Below are 24,453 nucleotides of genomic sequence, written 5' to 3' on the forward strand. Positions count from 1 at the left end.
TAGCTAGCGACTGAATTTCATCTTGCTTAGAATATAGATAATGCGTTGGACACAAATGTTATCCTAAATTTCGAGGATGGTGGGATGGATAGGGGCACATGTTTCCATGTCTCCAATTTTTTGAGCCATTTTGGGGACAGTGAAGGAGAAGGCTATATAAAGTTTATACAAAAATATGGATAAAGTGTGCATATATACATTATGCAACCTTAATGTATAACTCAATAACTAAAATTGAGAGTTCATATGAGAATTGAAGTCAAACAAATAATCAAAACTAAATATTGGTACTATAGGATGGCTAGGGAACATCCTCAAGACATCCCTATTTCACAGACAGGTCAAATAGGATTGTGGATACGTCCCTAGGTAACTTTATTCGAGACCATGTTCTATTTGGCAAGTATTGGAGCATAAATGGAGGGAGTCATATGAGCATAGTATGTTATCATGTGTCCATTATAATAATAATCACCATAATGACAACAAGAATAGTTATAATCAAGAAATCTTTATACAGTTTAGTGTTGACAAATATATCAAGAAGAACAAACCCAACAAGTATACATTATAGGATGTCAATGCATACCCCAGGATTATTTGCTTTGCTAGTTGATTGGACATACCATTTTGACGTGTGTATTATTACATCGTTCCTAATCATAGTGGGTCATAGGTTCTATATTTACTTATCATTTTGTTCTATTGGAAATTCTATGTTCTTAGCAATTACATATAGTAAACCATGTTTATCGACAAATTTATGTTTACTCCAATATATTGTCTATGTCTAAATCAGTCTTGTTTGATATAGGAAGTGTTAAGGGAGGAGGAGCAGGGTTACTTGGATGCTGGTTGTCTTGATTCAGAAATTGCTGCTAAGAAATATTCAGAGGAAGTCTTTCAAAAGGTTAATTGTCTATTTTACCTTTGGATGATGCCCCTATGTTTTAATGCCTAAGTATGTTTGACGTTTGTACAAACTATTTTTTTGGTACAAGCATAACTTTATGTGAAGTAGACATTGCAATATCTCCTAAAACATATATGGTAATTCATGTTGACATTTCACGAAAGCAAGAAAATTGATATTCTTAATTATGCTCATCACTTATGCTTTTGTTATGTAACCTTCAAGTTAAAAAACATTCGAGTTTCTTGCAGCTAAGCAATATTGAGGAGGACTTGGCAGAATTTCTTAGTGCAGCAACTTCCAATTGCAGGTGATTTGAGATGGAATTTCCTCTTAGTATTTCTAAACTTTTTGTCATTTTATGTCCATTTCAGTTATTGTGTATGCGACAAAGTGAACTTCTTAGTAAGATTTTAATTACTAAACATTTTTGTTGACAATTGTTGGATAGAGACTTTCTATTTCTGTAGGCATTAGGAAAAACAAGGAAATTCAACAACATTAGGCCAGGCTAACAATAGAAACCTTGAAAACGATCGGTTCATTTTGATCTGCATCCTTAAGTTCTAAAACCCCTTGTTTGGTCATCTCCTAGTATTAACATATGTAGACTTCTAAAACAGTGTCTGTGACAACTTTTGCCTCAACAAGTTCCCCTTAGAGTCATAGTCTAGTTTCTTGTTGATGGTGCAGACCAACTTTGTCTTGTTTTAATGGATGTACTCCTCTCCAACTAACCTCCATTCACAAGGATTAATGCATTTTATGAGATTTTTTCGCTATTGTAAAGGTTATATTGACCTTGGATTTTAGGCATGATCCTAGTGGGAGTAGCCATCCTTGCCCTCGACACTCCCTAATGAGCACTAGAAAATTGTGCATAGGCCTCTTCGCAACAATCAATGACAATAGTAGCAACTTCACCATTCCTAGTTAAGATAGTGTGCTTCAATTTTCCTTTGTGCTTTCTATTTTCTCTTGTCGGGTTCTTACTCCTCTTTGTTAGCTGGTTGTACCTATTCAAGTTTGTGTAATTAGAGTAAACAACTAGTTAATTTAGTTAGATGATTCAGCAAAATGAAGGGGGCTGCCCCGAAAAGTGGAGGTCAGGTGGAGGCGGGGAAAGGAAGGGTGTTGATGAAGAGCACACCATTATACTGGGGGTGGGGGGGTGAATCAGTATAATAAACGAAGGGGGCCATCCCGAAAAGTGGAGGTTAGGTGGAGGCAGGGAAAGGAAGGGTGTTGATGAAGAGCACACGATTATCTGAGGGGTGGGGGGGTGAATCAGTATAATAACAAATTTTACAATTTAAAACTTTTACACGAACAATTACCACAATAATTGAATTAGACAATTATGCACTTGAACACAATAACACAAGATTTATGTGGAAACCCATTGTGGGAAAAGACAGCAAAATATTTGCCTATATATATTTCTTTGATCTTTTACAAAAAATTGTAGTCTCCAACCTACAAGAGGCTCCAACCTCGATTTTACTAACACCAACCTGCTAGAAGCTACAACTCCCACGGTTTGCAGGCTTCAGCCAATTGGAAGCACCTACTCCCACTTCTGATGTTAAATCTGAAACTCCACCTGTCTTTGTTGCTTTCACAACTGATGATGGAAACTATGTGATTTCTTTTACCTTGAAGTCAGCCAATCTTTTTCACTACGTATATAATTTGGCACTCACACTCCTTTAAAAATTCTGATTAAATATATATATCAGATTTATAATATCTGAATATATATTTTTATTTCTGCTCTTCTGTCATTTAAGCTGCTCAAGCTGTTCACTTTCTTTTTGGAAAAATAAAATAACCTTTATTTATATCTTCACATTTTGAGACGACTTTTCAAATAAAGTATCTTTTCATAACTATAATTTTTAATTCCTAATGGCACCATTTTATAGAAATTAGTATTTTAATTTATTTCGTGTTTATTACTTCTGAGACTTCAAAAATAAATCCTTTGCTCCTTTTCTAGAATTAATCTCCGGACCCAAGTTCTGCACAATGAAGATGATATGGAGCCAGCCCATTCAACCGCTGAGTTGGAACTCCACCAATTTATGGTATATGGCTTATTGAAGTCAACGACACTTTCAATTGCGTCTTTCCTTATTATCACTGTGTACACGCTTCAATCCCTTCAAGGCTTGCTGCTGTTGACTCAATTCTTTAATCATATATTTGAAGCGAATTGTCTCTGAAGGTTTTATATCTTTAGATTGAATGTAAAAATCTGAAATGCTATTTGTCGGGGATACTCAGACTGAGTTATCATTTCCTTATGTGTTACATATATTCTGACGGATTATTTTGGGCCTTTTATTGGTATCGTCTCCATTACACAAATCTCTTTGTCATCGTATGCTGACCATAATTTTAATACACCGCTACTTTACTGTTGTTGTATTTCCATATGAGTTTGCCACATCAATATAAACCTTCAACATGTTTGTCCAGAACTAAGCTCGACGCCATGAATATGCCTGTATATTGGTATCAAATAGAATCGTATTTGCAAACCAAGCTTTATAAAATCATTGCATACAATACATGAAGTCATAGTTGGAACTGTCACGTTGCTGCCAGCCTGAGAATTTATATGTGCTGTGTAATAAGTTTCTGCTGTTAATTTGTTTTTAATATTCAGTCTCATGGTAATTGCATATATTTCAGGCGATTTGCCCAACTTTGATTTCATTAACATAGTTGCTTGCTGATGGGTTTGAAAATGGATTATATCATTGACTCTGACGAAGTTACCTGGTTGCTGTATAAGTCTTTGCCTGCCCTTGTTATTGGGTGATTGATTTGATTGAAAATGACCCTGCTTAATATACTGCCTTTTAATTTCTGTAGGATATTATCACTATCTATTGTTATCTCTGATTTTTACTGTCATGACTTTGTCTTTTAGCAGGTTCTATATAGTATTTCCTTCAGTCATTATTTCCTTTAGTAATTTGATCTTTTATGATTGTATGTTAGAGATCTAGAACACTATTGTTTGAAACATCTCTATTAGTTATCTCTTTCTTTCTTCTATGGACATCAATTGACAAACTTTGACAATCAGTATCCTGACATCAATGACAATCTATTTATGAATCTCTCCCTTTGTCATGGATGGCATTTTCACAAATATATTATTTTTATTATGCAAGGCTCCCCCTTTCATCAATCTCCCCCCCTTTGACATAAATGGCAAAGGGTCTCTAGGGCTAGAGACTAGTTTCCCCTGAACACATGCTTCATATGAACCTTTTAGTGAATGAATGAGAGTGAAACTACTCCCAATTTCTCCCTTAGGTACTCAAAGGTTTCTTTTGGAAGGAGTTTTGTGAAGATATCCACAATTTTCTCTTTTGTGTTGATGTATTCCAACTTGACTTGTTTCTCAAGTACTCGTTCCCTTAGAAAATGATATTTGATTGAAAGATGCTTCATTTTGGAATGTATGACTGGATTCTTTGATATGCTGATCGTGCTTGTGTTGTCACATAAGATGGGAATAGGACACTCAAATTCAACCTTTACATCTGTTAAAGTTTGCATCATCCATAGCACTTGTGTACAACTAGCTACTGCTGCAACCTACTCAGCTTCTGTGGTAGATAAAGTTACTGATCCTTGCTTCTTGCTTAGCCATGATACTAGACAATTACCTAGGAAGAATACAACTCCTCTCGTACTTCTCCTGTCATCAATATTGCCTCCCAATTCTGCATCTGTATAAGCTGCGAGTGAAAAATCCTTTCGTCTTGGATACCATAAACCAAGATCCATAGTACCTTTTAGGTACGTAAATATTCTTTTAATTGCTAGAACATGAGTTTCTTTTGGCATTGCTTGAAAGCAGGCCACTAATGTAACAACTTTTAAGATATCAGGCCTTGTAGCTGTTAGAGATAACAAACTTCCATTCCGAATTCTTTCAACGTTTCTTTGATGTATTTACTTTGAGAAACAAATATTCCTTTCCTTGTTTGCTCAATTTGCAATCCAAGAAAGAAGGATAATTATCCAAGCATGGACATTTCAAATTCTTGTTGCATGTTCATGGAAAATTCTTTACACATTTTATCACTTTGTCCTCCAAATATTATGTCATCCACATATACAACTACTATCAAGAGTTTTTCATTTTCAGTTTTGAGGTATAGATTACTATCTGCCATTGCTATTTTGAAACTTTGATTTTGAAGATAATTATCTAATCTAGAATACCAAGCTCTTGGCGCTTGTTTTAGTCCGTAAAGTGCTTTTCTTAATCTGTATACTCGATCCTCTTTTTTATAAAATTTAAATTCTTTAGGAATTCAACATATACTTCCTCTTCTAAGTCTCCATTTAGGAAAGTTGATTTTACATCCATTTGGTAAACTTTGAATGCTTTATGGCTTGCAAATACTAGGAACATCTGGATTGCTTCTAATCTTGCAACTAGAGCAAAAGTCTCTTCAAAATCCACTCCTTCAACTTGAGCATAGCATTTATGGACGAGCCTTGCTTTGTTCCTAGTGACTTCTCCATTTTCATTCATTTTATTCCGAAACACCCATTTGGTTCCTATGACATTTTTGTCTTTTGGCCTTGGAACAATTTCCCAAGTTTTGTTCTTCTCGATTTGGTTCAATTCTTCCTCCATAGCTTTTACCGAATGGTTGTCTTCATTGGCTTCTTTGAAGTTCTTTGGTTCTATTTTTGATGAAAGACAAAGGTATGCATGCTCATCATTGTTTGTTGTTCTTTGTGTGTGAACTTCCTTCTCTAGATCTCCTATTACCAAATCTTCTGGATGATTTCTTTGGACAAATTTTGATGGTGTTTTTGCTAGTGTCTTTAGAGGAGTTTTTGCTGGTGTTTGCAAAGGTGTTTGTTCAATTTCTTCTTCATCTTCTTCATCTTTTGGATCTTCTTTTTCTTGACATGCACTCGGTATTTCTGCATTTTCTTTTATCTTTTCAAATGCTTCATCAATTTTTACATTTACACTTTTAACAATTGTGTGAAGTCTTTTATTGTAACATCTATATGCTATACTTTTAGAGGAATATTCAAGAAAGATTCCTTCATCTGCTCTAGCTTCAAATTTACCTATCATCTTCATCCCTTCTTATATAGCACCTACTTCCAAAGATTCTAAAATATTTGACTGATGCTGGTCTTCCTTTCCATAATTCGTAAAGTGTCTTGTCATAATTTGCTCTTATTTTTGCACAATTCAAAATGTTGACTGTTGTATGTACTACTTTCCAAAATGTATCTGTCATATTAAATTCATTAAGCATTGCCCTTGACATTTCTTGAACTATCCTATTCTTTCTTTCAATCACTCCATTTTGTTGAGGAGTTCTAGGTGCTGAAAATTGTCTTTTTATTTCATTTTTTTCACAATACATATCAAATTATGTGATGTAAATTCTCCTTCTCTATCCATTCTAAACATTTTATTTTTGTATCCATTTCATTTTCAACTAGTTCTTTGAAGGCTTTGAACTTGTCAAGTTCTTCTGATTTTTCTTTTAGGAAGCCTACCCAAGTCATTCTAGAGTAGTCATCAATAAATAAAATGAAATATCTTTCTCCTTGAAGACCTTTTGTCCTGGTTGGTCCACATAAATTTGAATGCACAAATTCAAGTGGCTTTGATGTAGAGTACTTCCTATTTTGAATGTGCTTTTGGTTTGCTTTCCTAGTTGACATTGTTTGCAAATGGTGTTTGAAGGATTTGATAATTTCGGTATCTCTTACAGCTCATTTACGACTAATTTTGACCAAGTTGTCAAAGTTTAAATGCCCCAATCTTTTGTGTCACAGCGAATTTTCATCTTGTTGAGCTAGGAAACAAGTCTCATTTTTAATCTCTTGTAGAATGTATAAGTTGCTGTTCTTTTTGCATTAGCTATCAATTTCCTGTCCTTAATTTCACACCCTTTAGGATGAAATATTAAATTATGACCTTGATCACAAAGATGACTTACACTCAATAAGTTTTCTTTTCATCCTTTTACATATAGGACATCCTTTTTTTTGGATTTTCCATGATCTAGACTAAGAGTTCCTTTTCCTTTTATTTTTCGTTTTGTGCTATCACCAAATTTTACAGATCCATCACTAATTGGTTCAAATGAAATGATTTTGCTCTTGTCCCTTGTCATATGTCTTGAATACCCATTGTCAACATGCTATCTTTCTTATTCTGCGCATGTAAGGCTATTTGAACAAATAGAGATTTATCTTTCTTTTTCCAAACCTTCTTGTTAGCATGATTTTCTTTCTTTGCTGGATTTGTAGGAAAAGTTGTTTTGCATTGATGGGCATCATGTCCAAAATTATTACAATTTGAACATAGAATATCAAGATCAACCAATGGAGCAAAATAATTGTGATTCCTGAGATTTGAAGTGTTCTTTTCTTTGCTTCTATAGTTTAGTGCTTTATGACCAAACTTGTTGCAAGAGTAACAATATCCATTGAAGGTGTAGAAGAAATATTGTCTATGATATGGTCTTTTCCAATCATTCATATGATGTTGTGTTGTTCTACATTCTATTGCTGTGTGTCCAAAAAGACTGGATGAATAACAATAACCATGAGACGTATGATGAAATTTGTGCACATCCTTGAGTTTGTCTTCTTTTGATGTATTGTTTTCAGCAACTTTATCACCTTCTTTGATGAATCCTTTGAAAGAATAGTTACTCATTGAATTTCTTTTGAAACCAACTCCTGTTTTGCTGAAAGAGGGTTTTTGACTGTCTATGCTTTTAGTTAGGATTTCTGAACTTTTCCCAAACTTAATACTATCTTTCAGTTTGATGGTGCTTTCCTCCAATTCTTTTAAAATTTTTTCAATTTCTAATTCCAATTTGACACATTCTTTTGTTTTGGATTTCAGCTTATCTTCAACCTGTTTCATTTCTTCATTGAGAGCTAGTTTTTCTTCTGATTCAGTTTTACATTTGGATATTTTCTTCTTTGGTGTTTTATTTTCCTTATATGCGTAATGGAGTTGTTCTTCAAGATCAACCTCATCATACTCATCACATGATTTGTCTTCTTCATCCTCATGATTATCACTTGCATCAGCTTCAACCATAAAGAGAACTTCATCCTCCTCATCACTTGGCCAATCCTCACTTTCTTCATCCGACGAGCTACTTTCCTTTTTGGAGTAAAAACTCTTTTTACTCTTCTTTTGAAATTGTTTCCTTTTATTAAATTTGTTGTTCTTTTTCGATTTCTTCTTTTTGAAAGCTTCATTTCCATCTTTGCTGGAGTCACTATTGTTAAAAGGACATTTAAATGTGTAGTGGCCTGGCTTTTCGCAATTAAAGCATTTGAACTTTCCTTTGTTTTTTGCATTCTTTCCTTTTTGCTTTCTCAAAAAGTAAGCTTCTTCTTTTATTGATTCACTATCCGAGCTCTCACTTGACATTTGCTTTTTGCTATTGTTTTTCTTAGATGCTTTAAATGCTATCTCTTTTTTTGATTCATTGGTTTCGATTCTCATTTCATAAGCAGTAAGAATTCCATGCAATTCATCCTTTGTCAATTTATTTAAATCTTTTCTTTCTTCAATTGTAGATTTTTTTCACATTTTCTCTTTCTGACTCTATTTGTTGGTGGGTTTTGTGGCGGTGTATAACCATCTACAACTGATTGCCAGACATCGAATCCAATAGCCGTTAGATAAGTTTCCATTTTTATACTCTAGAAGGCATAATTCGTCCCATCAAACATTGGCATTTTGCTTTGAAAGATTTCATCCATTGTGCTCTTTTAGATCAACCTTCAAGTGGTTAGGCTTTATAGAAGGTACCGACTCTGATACCAATTGAAGAGCACACAATTATATGGAGAGGGGGGGGGGGGGGGGGGGAGGGGGCTACAGTGTCCGCACAATGAGTGTATGGAGGGTTGGGATAATTTGATGATACCACTTTAGAATGTAGAATGCAATATACTTTAAACACAAATAGTTTGTAGAAGGTAGAGTCCGAAAAAATACACACTTGTTACCAAATAGTAATGATGCTTCCACATATAAGAAATGCTTCGATTTGTCAGATCCGAGCTGGTAGAACAGACGAAATAGGGTGAGGGTTAAATTCCACTGAAATCGAGATGACCAAATAGGGAAAGTCTTTCACTTCCGAAATGGCAACAATAGAAAATTCCAACAAGAATTCGCAGTACAGAGAAATAATCCAAATTGCACGCCTAGAGACTACCTACAGGCCATGCTTAAATACCTGTAGAGAAACTTTCCGAGGGTGTACAAAGATAGCTGACGGCAACACAAACTACGGAAACAAAATAAAAATGGGTTCGAGATATATTAAATCAATCAGCCCATTAACAAGGTTTAATTAAATACATTTATTTTATGATGGGGACATTACAGTCCTCTTGTCCCAAAATTTGCTTGACCAAATGCACATCCAGTTCTAGGAAAACTTCCGTAACCAACTCCTTCAGTTCTGTGTTAGGCACTAAGTAGATCTTCCCGCCGAAGTAAATGATGTCATCAATAACTTTGTATCTTTCATCATGTACATAGCCATCAAACTCACATGCAAAAGTGTCGTTGGAATACTCGACCAATAGATGGACCCGCCAATTATCCAAGGAATGTGGTGTGGTGTTGACTATCGTGTTTTACTTGTCGCATTTGGGACCAAATCCTATTTAAAAATTGCCTCCATCTTCTTGATTGTGACTTCCCTCGATCCTTTATTTGACATTCCTCTTAGCATCACCTTCTTGCCATCCGTCTCGAATGAAAAGTCCATCATTTTGAAACTTTGGGTGTACTGGTCAAGAGTTTCCAACCACTGAATGCCCAAAATGATATTAGTATCAACCAAATCTATGACGAAGAAATCATCTGCCATGGTATAGTTTCCCATGGAAATTTGTAGGCATGGGATCACACGAGTGCAAGGTAACAAGGTTCCTCCTGCAACCTTAACCTCAAATCCTCCATGCTCAACTGCACGCAGGCCTTTGCTAGTGACCAAAGATGAATTGATGAAATTGAGTGTGGCGCCACTATCAATCATGATTGGGACTCGTTTTCTGTGAAGTGTGTTGCGAACCCTGAAGATACCACTTCCAGTTGATGTAGTAAGGGTAGCAATGGAACCCCCTTTTTGTATCAGGGCATTTATTCTCTCCTGCTAGGTAATTTCTTCATTAGTTGCTGCAGGTATTTGTCCTTTGTCGTCATCAGGCATCACCTCAATGTAAATGAATCTTTCCCTTCCTAAGGCAGCGATGACCAGGTCCCCATGGTTCTTTGCATGTGAAACAAAGCTTTTTCCTCCGAAGTTCTTGCCGAGAATCTTCATCAATCCGAGGTTTCTTTTGAACTGTCTCCTTGTCCTTTTGGTGTAGCTGTGTGAGTTTTGGAGGAAGATGCGGTCGTGTCATGCACCTTCTTAATAGCTTTGTTGAGTGCACATGGGTTGAACCCTTTGATCCAACCTCTCAAAGGCTCTCTCAGCCCATCCATGAATAACACAATTCGACATCTTTCAGAGATGTTTATGACTAGTACTGACAGCCTTTGGAACTCAGTGATGTAGTTTTCTACTGTGTCTGTTTGCTTTAGCTGAGCTAGATCCTTGAAGTTTAGCCCAAGATCCTTCCCATCAAAACAGTCAATGAGTCTCTCAGTGAACTCGACATAAGAGGTCACTTGGTCCTGACTGAGAGTGACCAATCCATGATGCCACCACTCATGCGCCACTCCTTCCAGATGAAGTGTTGCGAACTTGATTGCTTCCTCTTCAGGCATTGGATTGAGTTGGAAATAGGTATTTTCCTTTAGAACCCATGATTGTGCAGTAATGTCTCCAAATCCATCAAATGGCGATAAGTCTACCTTTTCGATCTTTCTTCTAAGATCATCATTAAAATAGCCACGATTTTCCCCACCAGAATATCTCATTCTTAGATCAACATAGTCTTTGTAAGATATATCACCTTCCATATTCGCGTTCCACCAATCTTCCCAAAGTTTTTCTTGCATTTCTTCAAAAGTGGGCTCTCTTCCTTTGCATGGTGCTTCCGCCCTTGGAAGGAAGATGGGTATTGAAGGTTGAGAGTGAGAGGGTTGAAAGTTTGTCCTTCCCGAAACATAATCGTCGCTATGCCCATTTTGTTCTACTGTTGTCTTTCCCTCGGCCAATTTTTGTAGAGTTTTCTGCATAAGCCTTTGGGTGTCGTTGATTTGTATTTGATTCTTGTTCAGCTCTCTTAAAAGATTCATGAGTTTTTTCGTAGGATCTTGATGATCTGCCATTCTATCAATAGGGTTATTTCACCTTCTCCTTTGAGTATAAATTTGCATTCACTTCCATAGGCAGGCAAGATCAAAAGCTCTGATACCACTTTAATGTTCTGAACAATTCAAACTGTACGAGTTATAGAACCCAAAATGGCCATATAGATGTCACCAAGTATGCATAGATTGGAAGGTCGTATGGACTGAAATGGAGGCTAAATACAAAGGCTGTACGGTCGAGTATTGATGGCTGTATGGTAAGATCTAGATGGTTGTACAGTGTGCCAAAGGGAGTGTGTGAGGTACGGTGGATGGAAGTGGTTGTACAGTGGGAAGAGATGGTCCATACGATGAGTAGAAGTGGGCCGTATAGTGACTTTGAGTGAAGTAAGAAATGGCAATTGGAAGGGCTGTACTGAATGGCCGTACGGGTATGATGATGCTGTACGGTGTAGACTTCTAAACCCAGGATGATGAAGGCCACGATGTCTGTACGATGAGTGTATGGAGGGTTGGGATAATTCAATGATACCACTTTAGAATGCAGAATGCAATATACTTTAAACACAAATAGTTTGCAGAAGCTAGAATCCAAAAAGATGCACACTTGTTACCAAATAGTAATGATGTTTTCACATATAAGAAATGCTTCAATTTGTTAGATCCAAGCCGACAGAACACAGATAGAATAGGGTGAGGGTTAAATCCCACTGAAACTGAGATGACCAAATAGGGAAGGTCTTTCACTTCCGAAATGGCGACAACAGAGAATTCCAACAGGAATTCACAATATAGAGAAATAATCCAAATTGCGTGCCTAAAGATTGCCTACAAGCCATGCTTAAATACACATCGGGAAACTTTCCGAGGGTGTACAAAGATAGCCGATGGTGACACAAACTACAGAAACAAAATAAAAGTGGGTCCGAAATATATTAAATCAATCGGCCCATTAACAAGGTTTAATTGAATACATTTATTTTATGATGGGGACATTATAGTTTTGGCATCAAGGAGGGTCATTTTGGCTTTCCATGTTGTAATAGCTGCATTGAGGGCCACGTTTTTGCATTCCAAAGACAAAAATGCTGCATGTAATGCACTTGGGAAACCATGTTTTTATAAAAACGGGTTTAGCAAGAGCAATTTACCAAAAACTCTATGTATTGAACATTGTTGACCACGTTTGTGCTCATTGGTTATTCCTCATTGAAAGGTTGAAGAGGTCCAAGTTTGATTGAGAATTTGTCAAAGTTGGAACTTCATTCCTGTCATGACCCCTCCTAAAAAGAATCCCACAATTGGATAAAATATAAATTTATATATTATTATCAATTATTCACAAAAGAAATAATAATAATAAACTATACTTATGATTCATTTATTTAATTATATTATTCATAATAATATAATTTATAATTATTCATAATAATAATTCTATTTAATTATTTATATTATTCATATAATATAATTTATAATTATTCATAATAATAATTCTATTTAATTATTTATATTATTCATAATAATATAAATATAAACATTAATTATGTAATATATATACATCTTGAAACTAATATCATTTATTATTGATCATTTCTCTATTTTATAAAATATATCAATTATTTAAACTACCAATACTTTTCAATATAACTCTTATAAATTATATTTACACATATTCAATACACACGACCCTTCATAATACATAGCAGCGGATAATAAGCAAATGCAACCACGTCATTTCACTCGTGCCTCTCCAAGATGGGTCAGCGTGTATTTATAAAGGTAAGGACATGGATCGAAGGTCATTAGGAATCACGTGACGGAAGCACATTTAAGGAGGAGATAAAAACTTTCAGATTCCACCACATCGACATTAGGAGGAAGAACGATTATGTCGAAGTTAGTCGAACACTACAAACATTGCGGGAGGGAGTACAGTTGCATTGAAACCCGTCAACCTTTAAATCCGAACCATAGGATGCTGTGCATAGCATAACCTTTGCTAAATAAATGCCAAATAGGGAGTTAAGCAAACCATTAATGATAAAGGATAGGGTAACAAAGAGTACCCATAGTTAGGAAGGGAATTTATAAGTTAATATATTAGGATAAGATTCCTAATCCAAATACATTTTATTTTTATATAAAGCTATCATATATATATATATATATATATATGTTAACTATTCAAAAGATTGGAGATTTCTTGAAGATAAATACAAATCCTATATTCACAAAGACCTTAAATTGGAAATTAATAGCTATTTGAAGTAGATTCAAAAAGGGATAAGATAATACAAATATATATATCCAAGTGTAGAGCGAATAGCTGAAGTTGTTCATAAGACCTTAGATTAATTTCTGGAACGAATTAAAGTATTTTCAAAACGGGACATTATAAGTGGTATCAGAGCATCTTTCTTGCCAGCCTGTGGAAAACAATTAATGCAAAAACACCAACGGGATCAAAGAGCATTAGAAAGGGAATGAAGGAAGCAGTCCACCAAAATGAACAATCAACTAAGTAATGAATTAAAAGCTTTCATGGAACAGACGAACCGAACTACTCAAGCACTTATGGAACAAATTGAAAGAAATGCTCGAGCTATAACCAAGCAAAGTGAAACAAATCGACTCCTCTTAGAAGCCCTTCATAATATAAACAAAAATGGGAGAGAGACAAATTCTCACCAATTTGAAGATGATAATAATTAGTTGCATATACCAGAATCAGAGCATAGACCCACAAGACCCCCCTTCTTACTTGGAGAGGAACAAGAAGATGAGAACGAGGTAAATGAAGTAAATAATATAAATGAAATTATAAATGAGTACTCAAGAATTGATCTTGAACTTAGAAGAGAGATACCATTTAAAGATTATTGTGATGCTCGGGTAAAGTCAATATAGAGTAGAAAGAGACAAATACACCAAGAGAAAGGACTAAGAGAAGAGATAAATAAAGTGAGTCTTCCAAAATTTGACAGAACAGAAAGAACTGCAGCATGCTCATGGGTACAAATGTTGGATACGTATCTTTCCTTAAATCCTATGACAGAAAAAAGTGCTATCCAATTTGCTGTCCTTCATTTAAGAGGAGTAGTGCAAGACTGGTGGCAACATGGCCTTAACAACCAGGGACATAAACAAATTAAGAGTTATGATGAGTTCACCCAAAAAATCATAAAGCGATTTGATTGAATAGATGCAGAATGGTACTTCAAAAGATTAACCCAACTTAGACGAGAGGGATCAATGATGGAATTTGCTAGAGAATTTGAAAGATTATCAGCCATGGTACCTAAAATATCACAAAAGAGACTCACCTATTTATTTATAGCTGGGTTGAAGGAATCAATCAAGAGCGCGGTTGGAGCACATGAACCAAATCATCTAGAAGATGCCATCCAAAAGGCATTAAAATTTGATACGCACCAAATGAATGATAGGTCCAAGAACCATGCAGTTAACACACATTCCAGACATTATGAAAAGGGAAGAAATCACTCCAAGGACTTCCAGAAGGATGAGTTATGTCACCATTGCAAGGAACCATGAGAACGTGGCCATAAATGCAGAAGAGAGCTCAAGAGCTATCGTGACGAACTAAAAAGAAAATAATTTATGCTTTCATTGCAAGGAAAGTTGGGAACCAGGACACACATGTGGGAAGAAAAGCCAAGTTCGAAAAATGGATGCTACACTTGATGAGGAAGCAAAGGACAAAGTAAATAAGAGACCTAAATATAATCAAGAACATAATGAAAATGCAAAGGACCAACAAGAACTAGATGAGTTGCAATTTTAGTAGAATACATATATGTATGTAATAAAATAAATTATAATAATTAGTGAATCAAATTACCTCCTAAGTAGACCACCTTGATGGATGTCAAAGGCTGCCATCAAGGCCAAGAGGGCCAAAGTTTCGCTCTTGGGCTTAGGTAGGAAGAATAAGATTACCATCTAACTCGAACACCTTGATGGATGTCAAAGGCTGCCATCAAGGCTAGGAGGGCCAAAGTTTCACTCCTGGGCTTAGATTGGTTAAGTTAAGATTTGACATCATGTCAACGTAATTCAGTTAAGAATCTGCCAAGTAGACCACCTCATGGGATGACTGATGTCTTCCATGGAGGCCAAGATGGCCAAAGTTTCGCTCTTGGGCTTGGTAGGATGTTGGTTCAGAACTAATTTATCATGACTAATCTTTTCTTTGAAGCTATTATATACATGTGCATGCTAATAATTATTTGTGTGCAGGATCCACAATCAAAAGGTGTACTGGGGAACTATATGTTATAAATCATTCCCTTTACTCTACTTCATTGTGCAAAATTATAAAGAATGTATGATGCGTCTGCATCATCTATGCTTCGTGTCTTCATCTGTCTGCATCGTGTCTGCTCCGTGTTTTCATTTACTATAGATGTATGTTTTATAAAAATCTCCTAGGCCTTTTGTATGAAAATATGTTTCTTATCTATGGAAGAACTTATGTATGAATGATATTGCTTGAGGACAAGCAATCTTGAGAAGGGGAGACTGTCATGACCCCTCCTAAAAAGAATCCCATAATTGGATAAAATATAAATTCATATATTATTATCGATTATTCACAAAAGAAATAATATTAATAAACTATACTTATGATTCATTTATTTAATTATATTATTCATAATAATAATTCTATTTAATTATTTATATTATTCATAATAATATAAATTATTATTCATAATAATATAAATTATTATTCATAATAATATAAATATAAACATTAATTATGTAATATATATACATCTTGAGACTAATATCATTTATTATTGATCATTTCTCCCTTATAATTATATATCAAATATTTTATAAAATATATCAATTATTTAAACTACCAATACTTTTCAATATAACTCTTATAAATTATATTTACACATATTCAATACACACGACCCTTCATAATACATAGCAGCGGATAATAAGCAAACGCGATCACGTCATTTCACTCGCAGCTCTCCAAGACGGGTCATCGTGTATTTATAAAGGTAAGGACATGGATTGAAGGTCATTAGGAATCACGTGGCAGAAGCACATTTAAGGAGGAGATAAAAACTTTCAGATTCCACCACATTGACATTAGGAGGAAGAACGATTACGTCGAAGTTAGTCAAACACTGCAAACATTGCGGGAGGGGGTACGGTTGCATTGAAACCTGTCAACCTTTAAATCCGAACCGTAGGATGCTGTGCGTAGCATAACCTTTTGCTAAATAAACACCAAATAGGGAGTTAAGCAAACCATTAATGATAAAGGATAGGGTAACAAAGAGCACCCATAGTTAGAAAGGGAATTTATAAGTTAATATATTAGGATAAGATTCCTAATCCAAATACATTTTTATTTTTATATAAAGCTATCATATATATATATATATATATATATATATATATATATATATATATATATATATATATATATATATATATATATATATATGTTAACTATTCAAAAGATTGGAGATTTCTTGAAGATAAATACAAATCCTATATTCACAAAGACCTTAAATTGGAAATTAAAAGCCATTTGAAGTAGATTCAAAAAGGGATAAGATAATACAAATATATATATCCAAGTGTAGAGGGAATAGCTGAAGTTGTTCATAAGACCTTAGATTAGTTTTTGGAATGAATTAAAGTATTTTCAAAATGGGACATTACAATTCCCTTCATTTTTGGCATATTAATCTTCAAGTAAGCAGACATTTTCCTTTTTGCTAATTAATTCATGCTTATCTTGCTGATTTGATGCATGTTTTAGCTTGATGTTTTGCATTTGTTGATATAGATGCCATGAAAAGTGCATTTTCTCTTTAAAAATGATGAATAGTCTCATTTTCATACTTTTGGTTTTTTCCCAAATTCCAAATTCAAGTTTGCATGTTGAGGTATCTTGCTTGTTGACATGTTTGAAGGTATGTGTTTCTTTTGTGTTTGTTTTCTTGTTTGCTTGCTTGTGTTCTTGTTTTTCTTCATTTGGAAGAAGTTGTAAGTTCTTTTCCAAGAACTTGATCACGTTTCACTTCACTCCATCTTCCATCAACGAATGCAAGTGCATCTTTTCATTCCACCTTCATCATTACAACCAATGCAAGTGCATCTTTTCATTCCACCTTCATCATGTGGAAGAAGTTGCAAGTTCTTTCCCAAGAACTTGATCACGTTTCACTTCACTCCATCTTCGATCAACGAATGCAAGTGCATCTTTTCATTCCACCTTCATCATTACGAATGCAAGTGCATCTTTTCATTGCATTTCTTTTGTTCCTTCCATATTTGCCATTACACTTCATGACCAATTACATGTAATTTCCCATTTCATGTCACAACACATTGCATCATGTAAACTCACTTTTCATCCGCATTTACATGCAATCTCACTTTTCATTCCTAATTGCATGTCACATATACATGTAATTCATTTGTCATGCAATGACATCTTGAAAACTCATTTTTGACTTAAATTCACATTTTAAAAGTATTTTTTTTTCATTTGCACGCATTCCTATTCATTTGTTAGAGAATTGACAAGCTCTTGGATTTCCAATCTGTAGTTTTCGGAACCTACAAATTGATGACTCTGCTAGAGAGAGTTGCTCACAATATTTCTTGTGAAGTTACCGAGAATTTCAGATTTCTTAGACCAGAATCAGAAAGCAGTTTGTTTGGAAGCGTACTTTGCTGGAAGTAAGAACCCGAAAGATCAACAAATCAATACACTCCTCAAAAGAAGTGGGAGCTCTATTTGATAAAGTTTTCACTTGGTAGCTTTGTTAAGGGAGAAGACTTAGAAGGAGATGGTGGATAGTCTTTTCAAATGTATTGATCATTTCAAAGAAAGCCTTTTATGCTAGATGGCATTAGGCCATTGGATTTCAGCAATTTTGATTATGGACCTAGCAAGTTATCCCCAAAACTTTCACAACCTGTACCAAAGTTCCATGGAGAATGGGATGAATTAGCACTTCAACATTTGGATGTGTTTTATACATTCATAGAAGATTATGAGATCGATGTGGAAGATCACACAATGAAGCTATTTTCTAGGACAATGCGAGACAAGCACATGAATCACTACCGACATAGTGTGTCTTATCTTGGAAGGATTTGAACAATGGTTCTTATATGAATTTCATGATGCAAGCAAGGGAGATGAGATGTGTTATGAATGGTGTGAAGATCAAAATTACAGCATGGAAGAAAATCTTGACATGTCTCCACTTAATGCCTTTTTCAGTTTAGAGAGATTTGAAGGGGAGTCTTCAGCGCATTTGTACATGAGGTTGACAAACATTTATCATGAGATACCATCAGACATGATGCCCCCATACATGGAATTTATGAAGAAAGGTATACCGAAGTGGTACAAGAACATAATGATGTTTCAGATTCAAATGCAGAAGAAAATTTGGACCAAGTTGAAGAAGAACCCACCCATGACGAGACTTCTATCAGCACGTATTGGCAAATGTAGAAATGAAGAGGATGATTCTCTCAGCACGGAAGAAATTTCAGCTTTGTTAGATCTGGATTATCAGAAACATGTTGAAAGAAATGGTCCCATTTTTTTCTCAATTCACCATGGTGAGCAAGTTAATGGATCAGCGCATTCTCAGGGGGTACTAGATGAAGGAGATGATAATTCCTAGGAATCAAATTGTGAAGATGAAATAGAACTGCATCTGGTGTATGAACAGGAGGAAGTTTTAGATGAAAGTTCCCATGAAGGTATGTCTGAACTTCTGAAGTCTCTATAATCCTGAATCCATTGTTTGAAGAGGAAACGGAAGAAGATATACCCGAGTTCTCTATGTTTTTGAATCCATTATTTGAAGAAGAATTTCTATGCAATCAGATCCATCAGCATCATGACAAAGAGAGCAGTCCTAATTTCAAAGATGATAGAACTAGTGCTACATGTTCAGAAGGTGAGACAGGCATTAGTTAATCCTATGAGATGGAGTTGTATCAAACATGTGAAAATGAGCTGGAATCAGCCAGGCATGAGGATAAGAATGTGTACTTCTGAAAATTTTCCAAATGTTCTATGAGATCAGATTCCTGATAAAAGAAAAGGTATATTTCCTGAGTGTGAGATATCTTTGAAATTTTCTTGCGAGGAGAAATATCTGCAGTATGGAATAGATTATGTACAAGTAGAAAACCAAACAAAGAAGACTAAATCTGATGGTTGTATGACCGTTCACATGCCTCTAAAGATCCTCCATTAAACAAAAATCATAGTGCACCTAATCACCTCTCAAATGCTTAACATGAGACAGATACCAAAGACTGCATTGATCAAGTAGAAGCAATAAGTATTGTTCATAGGAATGGCGGCATTGTATGTAGGAGATCCAAAGTGTTACATGATCAAAATTATGTATTAGATAGAGGAAAGAGGCATGGTTCACTTTTGGGGGGCCTAGGGCCACTCAATTCCACCTTGCATCATGTTAAGCATGGATGCTTGGTCTGCTTCTCCAGAGATAGCTGGAGTCTCATCATGCCCACCAGAGGCATATGTCCCCAGCAAGAGCCACAGATGGAGCCCTGTTGTTTGGTTGCCATTTTCTTTTATTTGTGAAAAGTGAGCAAAGATGGAGAGCATTAACATATGTTCTAGAAGATTAGAAAGAAAAGGACACTCCATGGAAGAAGCTCACAACCCCGTCAAGTCAGTCAAAAGAAGAGAGAGTGATCTTGTATATGAGAGCAGCTATATGCAAAGATCTGAAGATAGTTAGTGTTATAGACTAGGAAGTCATGACATGATTCCATGAACAGTAAAAATTAAAATTGTTGATGTTAGTGGTCAAAGCTAATATGCCAAGTCATTGATTTCTATATTATTAGATTTAAGAACAAAGAGCAATGACTGTCATAAATTAAGGATGCGGTCAATGCTAAGAACAGATAAATACTAGATATAGGAATGCTGAGAGGACAGATTATAGCACTGTTATGAAGGTGCAGAAAATGACATTGCCTAGTGCTAATTCACAAGTTTTGGTTTCGGAAAGACAGCAGAAGGCATGCAGCCTGAAGAACAGAGATTTTTCTCTCGGCACGTATTATGGAGGAGATGAACAAGAATTCTACTGATCATAATCGGTCACCAATTGATCACAGTAAAGCAACTTGTTTGTCCTCATGGATGGCTTATATATTTTATGCATCATTTGCATGGTTCATATATTTGGATTAAATCTACTACTGCCTATCTGATTGGTGCATAGTGAGGTGTCTTTCTGCTTCATTGGCAGGTCCATGTATGCCTTATCTGGTGTCATTTATGACCAGATAGAGCTTTATAAGCATTCATACACAGCAAAGTTCTGCATCAGCATCTCTCACAGTATCCTACATCTTCAGATAATGAGCCCCAACAGTAAATACATGAACATTGCATTGAATTGGAACATCAAACATTGAACATAAATAGTCAAATCAGCAAATAGTCAACGTCAGGACAGCCCCCCATCCTCGGTGGTGGTGGCAGAATCTAGTGGCGCTGCTGGGGATGGGGGAACAAAGTCCCCAAATCCCCGGTGCATCCGTCTCTGGGACGCAGGGCAAAAAGGGGGGGACGCGTCCCCGTGTTACTATGCTTGTGGCAAACTCTGTAAGTGATTTTTCTCTGTGAGTCTTTGCACTAAAAACTCGCAGCAAAAACTTGCCATTTTTGGCAAAAACTCAATTCCATAAAAAAGGTTAAAGACGTGTGAAAAAGTGGTCTATATATTTTTTTCTGTATTTAGAACTTCAAAATAAATAAAACACAACAATGTAACCAGAGTACTATCAGGTGTCCATTTGCTTCAATGATGTCAGTCTTGCATAAGAAGAAACACCCATCAAAGTGATGGGAAATAGATCAGGAAAAAACCGAAGGACTCAAATTTCTTATTTCAGGATGAGTAACCTCCATATGGAAAAAAAGTAGTGTTTAACTTGGGGATCTTGGGGAATGGAAATCCCTGCATGCCATTTTCAACAGTAAAAACTAGAAGAACTGATTTGAATCCAACACGGAAATAAATTCCATATGTTTACTTACCACAATCCCCAGCCATGTCCTACATGGTCACAAAAGAGGTGAGAAGGGTGAGTATCAACAATGCCAATTTTATATCGTCTCCTCATGCAAGACAGAAATTGTTCTGCTTTTATTTCTCCCCTAGAGGATCTGCATTAGAGATATAGTTCCTATCCTGTTTTCTGAGACAGCCATATGCATAGAGAAAAGTATTTGAAGAGGAAAACATATAATTTTTAGCAACCCAAGGGGTTACTCCAAGAATTAATTTTCATTCGGGGAAGGTATTTTGGATCATGGCAGCATGATGCTTACATGGCAGGGTTTTTTCTATAAGTGGGGTTTAAACTTAAAGTGGCAGAAAAACATGTCAATTAGTATAAAGGTACTATATAATAAATTAGAGAAAAATGGATTTTGTATTCACAAAAATGTGCGCTCATTTAAAACGCTTTTTCACAAAAATGTTCAGGTTTCAGTGTGCATTTGCCATGTTTGACTTGGTCTTCTGTGCAACATGTCGGACTGAAGTTTTCACCATAGTTGTGGCATTGAAAGCATCATTTTTTGTTTTTGTTGTCCAGTTTACTATGCAATCCTTTAGTTTCTCTCTCATGTGTGAATTGGAATCTTGTCCATGAATAGTTTGCTTCAGTCGCTTTAGTAACAATGTTACAACTTCATTTTCAGGATATTTTGTCCAAGATGAGGTTCACTATCACAATCGTTAAATTTTTTGTTCTCTTTTTCGAAATGCTGTAGTATCAATAGGTTTTGGGGTTCACATATTTCTTGATAAAACTTCCTGCCCTTTTAATTCATTGCATTTCCATATTTCAGATGTCTTGGTTGTCATAAGTGGGTGGAGAGTGCAAATAAAAAACTGATGAAAGAAATCTATTTCATGCACATTTTCTTAATGCCATGATGAAAATAAAAATCCTCCAAATCCCTGATTGTTTGATTGCCCTTTCCTGGATAGCATATTTTGGTTGATGCATGTAGAACTTAATTTGGTTTTGCTTAGTTTGCAGCTTAATTTGTTGTCATTCAGTGAGGATGGGTTGAGATCTAAAGTTAAGACAAGCTTCCACAGGTGCTGTTAATCCCAATTCCTCAATGGAGCATTCTGTTGAAATTGCATTATGCATATCAGCTCTTAAATTATTTGAATGAAGAACTTAATTGAGTGCTTCATGAAGAAATATCTGCAATTTTATATCTTTTACAGCATAATGGGAAGTATTCTGATTAAATTAGCTGTTACTAAGGTTTGTGGTGCACCTTATGTTGCCTCATATTCACTGTGAAACAATCAATATTGAAGTTCCTGGGAGGCTTGGTTTTACACGGCCTGGAATTTTATATTTTTTCCAAAAGCATGGTTTCTATTTAGAGTCCCTCTTTCAAATTTTCATCCCTATTTTCTGTAAAGCATTGCTTGATCACACTGAGAACACAAGAACTTTGATTTTACAAAAGTAAGGTTTGTTTAGAGCTTCAGCACTCACATGCTTAGAATTTTTTAACATATTTTTCATTCATGCAAATAAAAATGCTCTCTTTTCTTATGTGCTGGTTTACTAGCTATTTGTTTTCAGGCAAATGTCTATGATGGAAAAGCAGGATCTAGCCCACAGAATTCGTGGCTTTCCTCCCAATGGCCTAAATCATGTGGTTGAGATTATTGAACAGGCGGAGTCTTCATTAGATAATTCAGCCGACGAAATCCATGTAGATTTGAACAAGGTGGTATGTACTCACCCCTAAGATCTGAACATAAACATTTGTAAATAATATAAGTTGCAACATTGGTGCAACCAAATGAAATAGAGAACTTTTGGAACTCTAGTTTTCTTTTATGACAATGGTGGATTTTGTCAATGTCAATCTATAGGGAAAGGTAGTTTGTTGTTGCTCTGTTATAATTTCACTAACAATGGAGAGATTTTTAAAAATTATTTTAAATTTTTCTTGTGGAGTAGATCACAATCAGATACTAAGCTCAAGAGAATTGCAGGATCCAGCAACATTATGGAGATTGTACTACTATTGTAGAGTTACAAGCCCAGATGGTTCAGTTGACAAAGAGTTAGTCAATTATTAATAGTATGGAAGGCAGTACAGCGGGTACCATGCAGCATTATTTTTCTTATAAAATCAGTTTTAAGAGCAACCATGTAATTGCCAAATACTGTATGTGTCAAGGGACATTGCCAAATTGGGGTTTCAATGCATTCCTGTATATTTAACGAATGTTTAACTAAATTCGTGATGGATTTGGTCTTGTATAGTAAACTAAGCCAAGAATGACTGCCCCACATTTACATGTACTTTCTAAAGGATTATTTTGTAACAAAGCCAGCAGTAGATGCTAATAGATTAATTGAATTTTTGCTGAATATGATGCAGACTATATTGGTCTGTCATTTCTATTGTGAGTACAAACTTCCATGTTTCCAAGCAATTGATAAATGATATCCTTAATTTTCTGTGCTCTGAAACACTATTTTTATCAGGGTTTTGATTTTCCCAACCGAAAAGGTCTGGTTTTCTTAATTAATTTGTGCTTATAGAGTGAAGAAGATTTGGATATGAAAAATTAATTCAAGCAATTTTTATTTGAATTATTTTTTTAATATTAAAATTAACATTTTATTCAATTGCTTTGATGTCTGTATAATTATTTTTTTCTATGTATCTGTAAGAGATTCGAGAAGCATTTATCAGAACTGTTAATTACACAACATCTGTGTATGAGCACCTGACCGAAAAATAGCTATGTTACCCTTAGTTTCTGAGACAAGGGGAACATGTTTTCAAGTCCCTGATTTTTTGATCCATTTTTGGGGGGGTAATAGGATGGCAAAAGGGATGGCTATAGATAGATACAAAAATTCTTAAATATATAGGGAGATTTTAAATATTCATGTGATATTTTAAATATTTGATAAAGTGTGCATATGTATATTATAGAACCTTAATATAGCATTTGTGTCAAGCTTAGAATTCACATGAGAGTCTAAGACAAACAAATGAGAAAAACTCAAATCTTAATTCAAATTAGCATCTCCGGAAGCTTCACTTCTAGGCTTCTAGCTATCTTGCTCATTGACACGCCTCTTTGATAGAGGT

The 24,453-nt window shown here is 35.2% G+C and overlaps 1 protein-coding gene across 2 annotated transcripts in view; it reads left to right on the top strand.

Annotated features, from left to right (window-relative positions):
• LOC149580615 (transcription factor GTE6-like) overlaps positions 1-23,751 on the top strand; it is a 152,761-nt gene extending 129,010 nt beyond the window's left edge. The window contains exons 5-8 of one of the 2 annotated variants that reach the window (XM_089792406.1): positions 815-910; positions 1,165-1,223; positions 22,920-23,067; positions 23,339-23,751. In XM_089792406.1, coding sequence (XP_089648532.1) covers positions 815-910; positions 1,165-1,223; positions 22,920-23,067; positions 23,339-23,425 — 390 coding nt within the window. In that variant the 3' untranslated portion in view covers positions 23,426-23,751. Of the gene's footprint in view, positions 1-814; positions 911-1,164; positions 1,224-22,919; positions 23,071-23,338 lie in introns of both variants that reach the window. The other variant, XM_089792398.1, reaches the window with a different exon arrangement.
• The last annotated feature ends 702 nt before the right edge of the window (positions 23,752-24,453 follow it).

The sequence above is a fragment of the Cupressus sempervirens genome, chromosome 1, assembly GCF_028749045.1.
Source record: "Cupressus sempervirens isolate cs-2001-9-10 chromosome 1, ASM2874904v1, whole genome shotgun sequence".
Taxonomy (NCBI): Eukaryota; Viridiplantae; Streptophyta; class Pinopsida; order Cupressales; family Cupressaceae; genus Cupressus; species Cupressus sempervirens.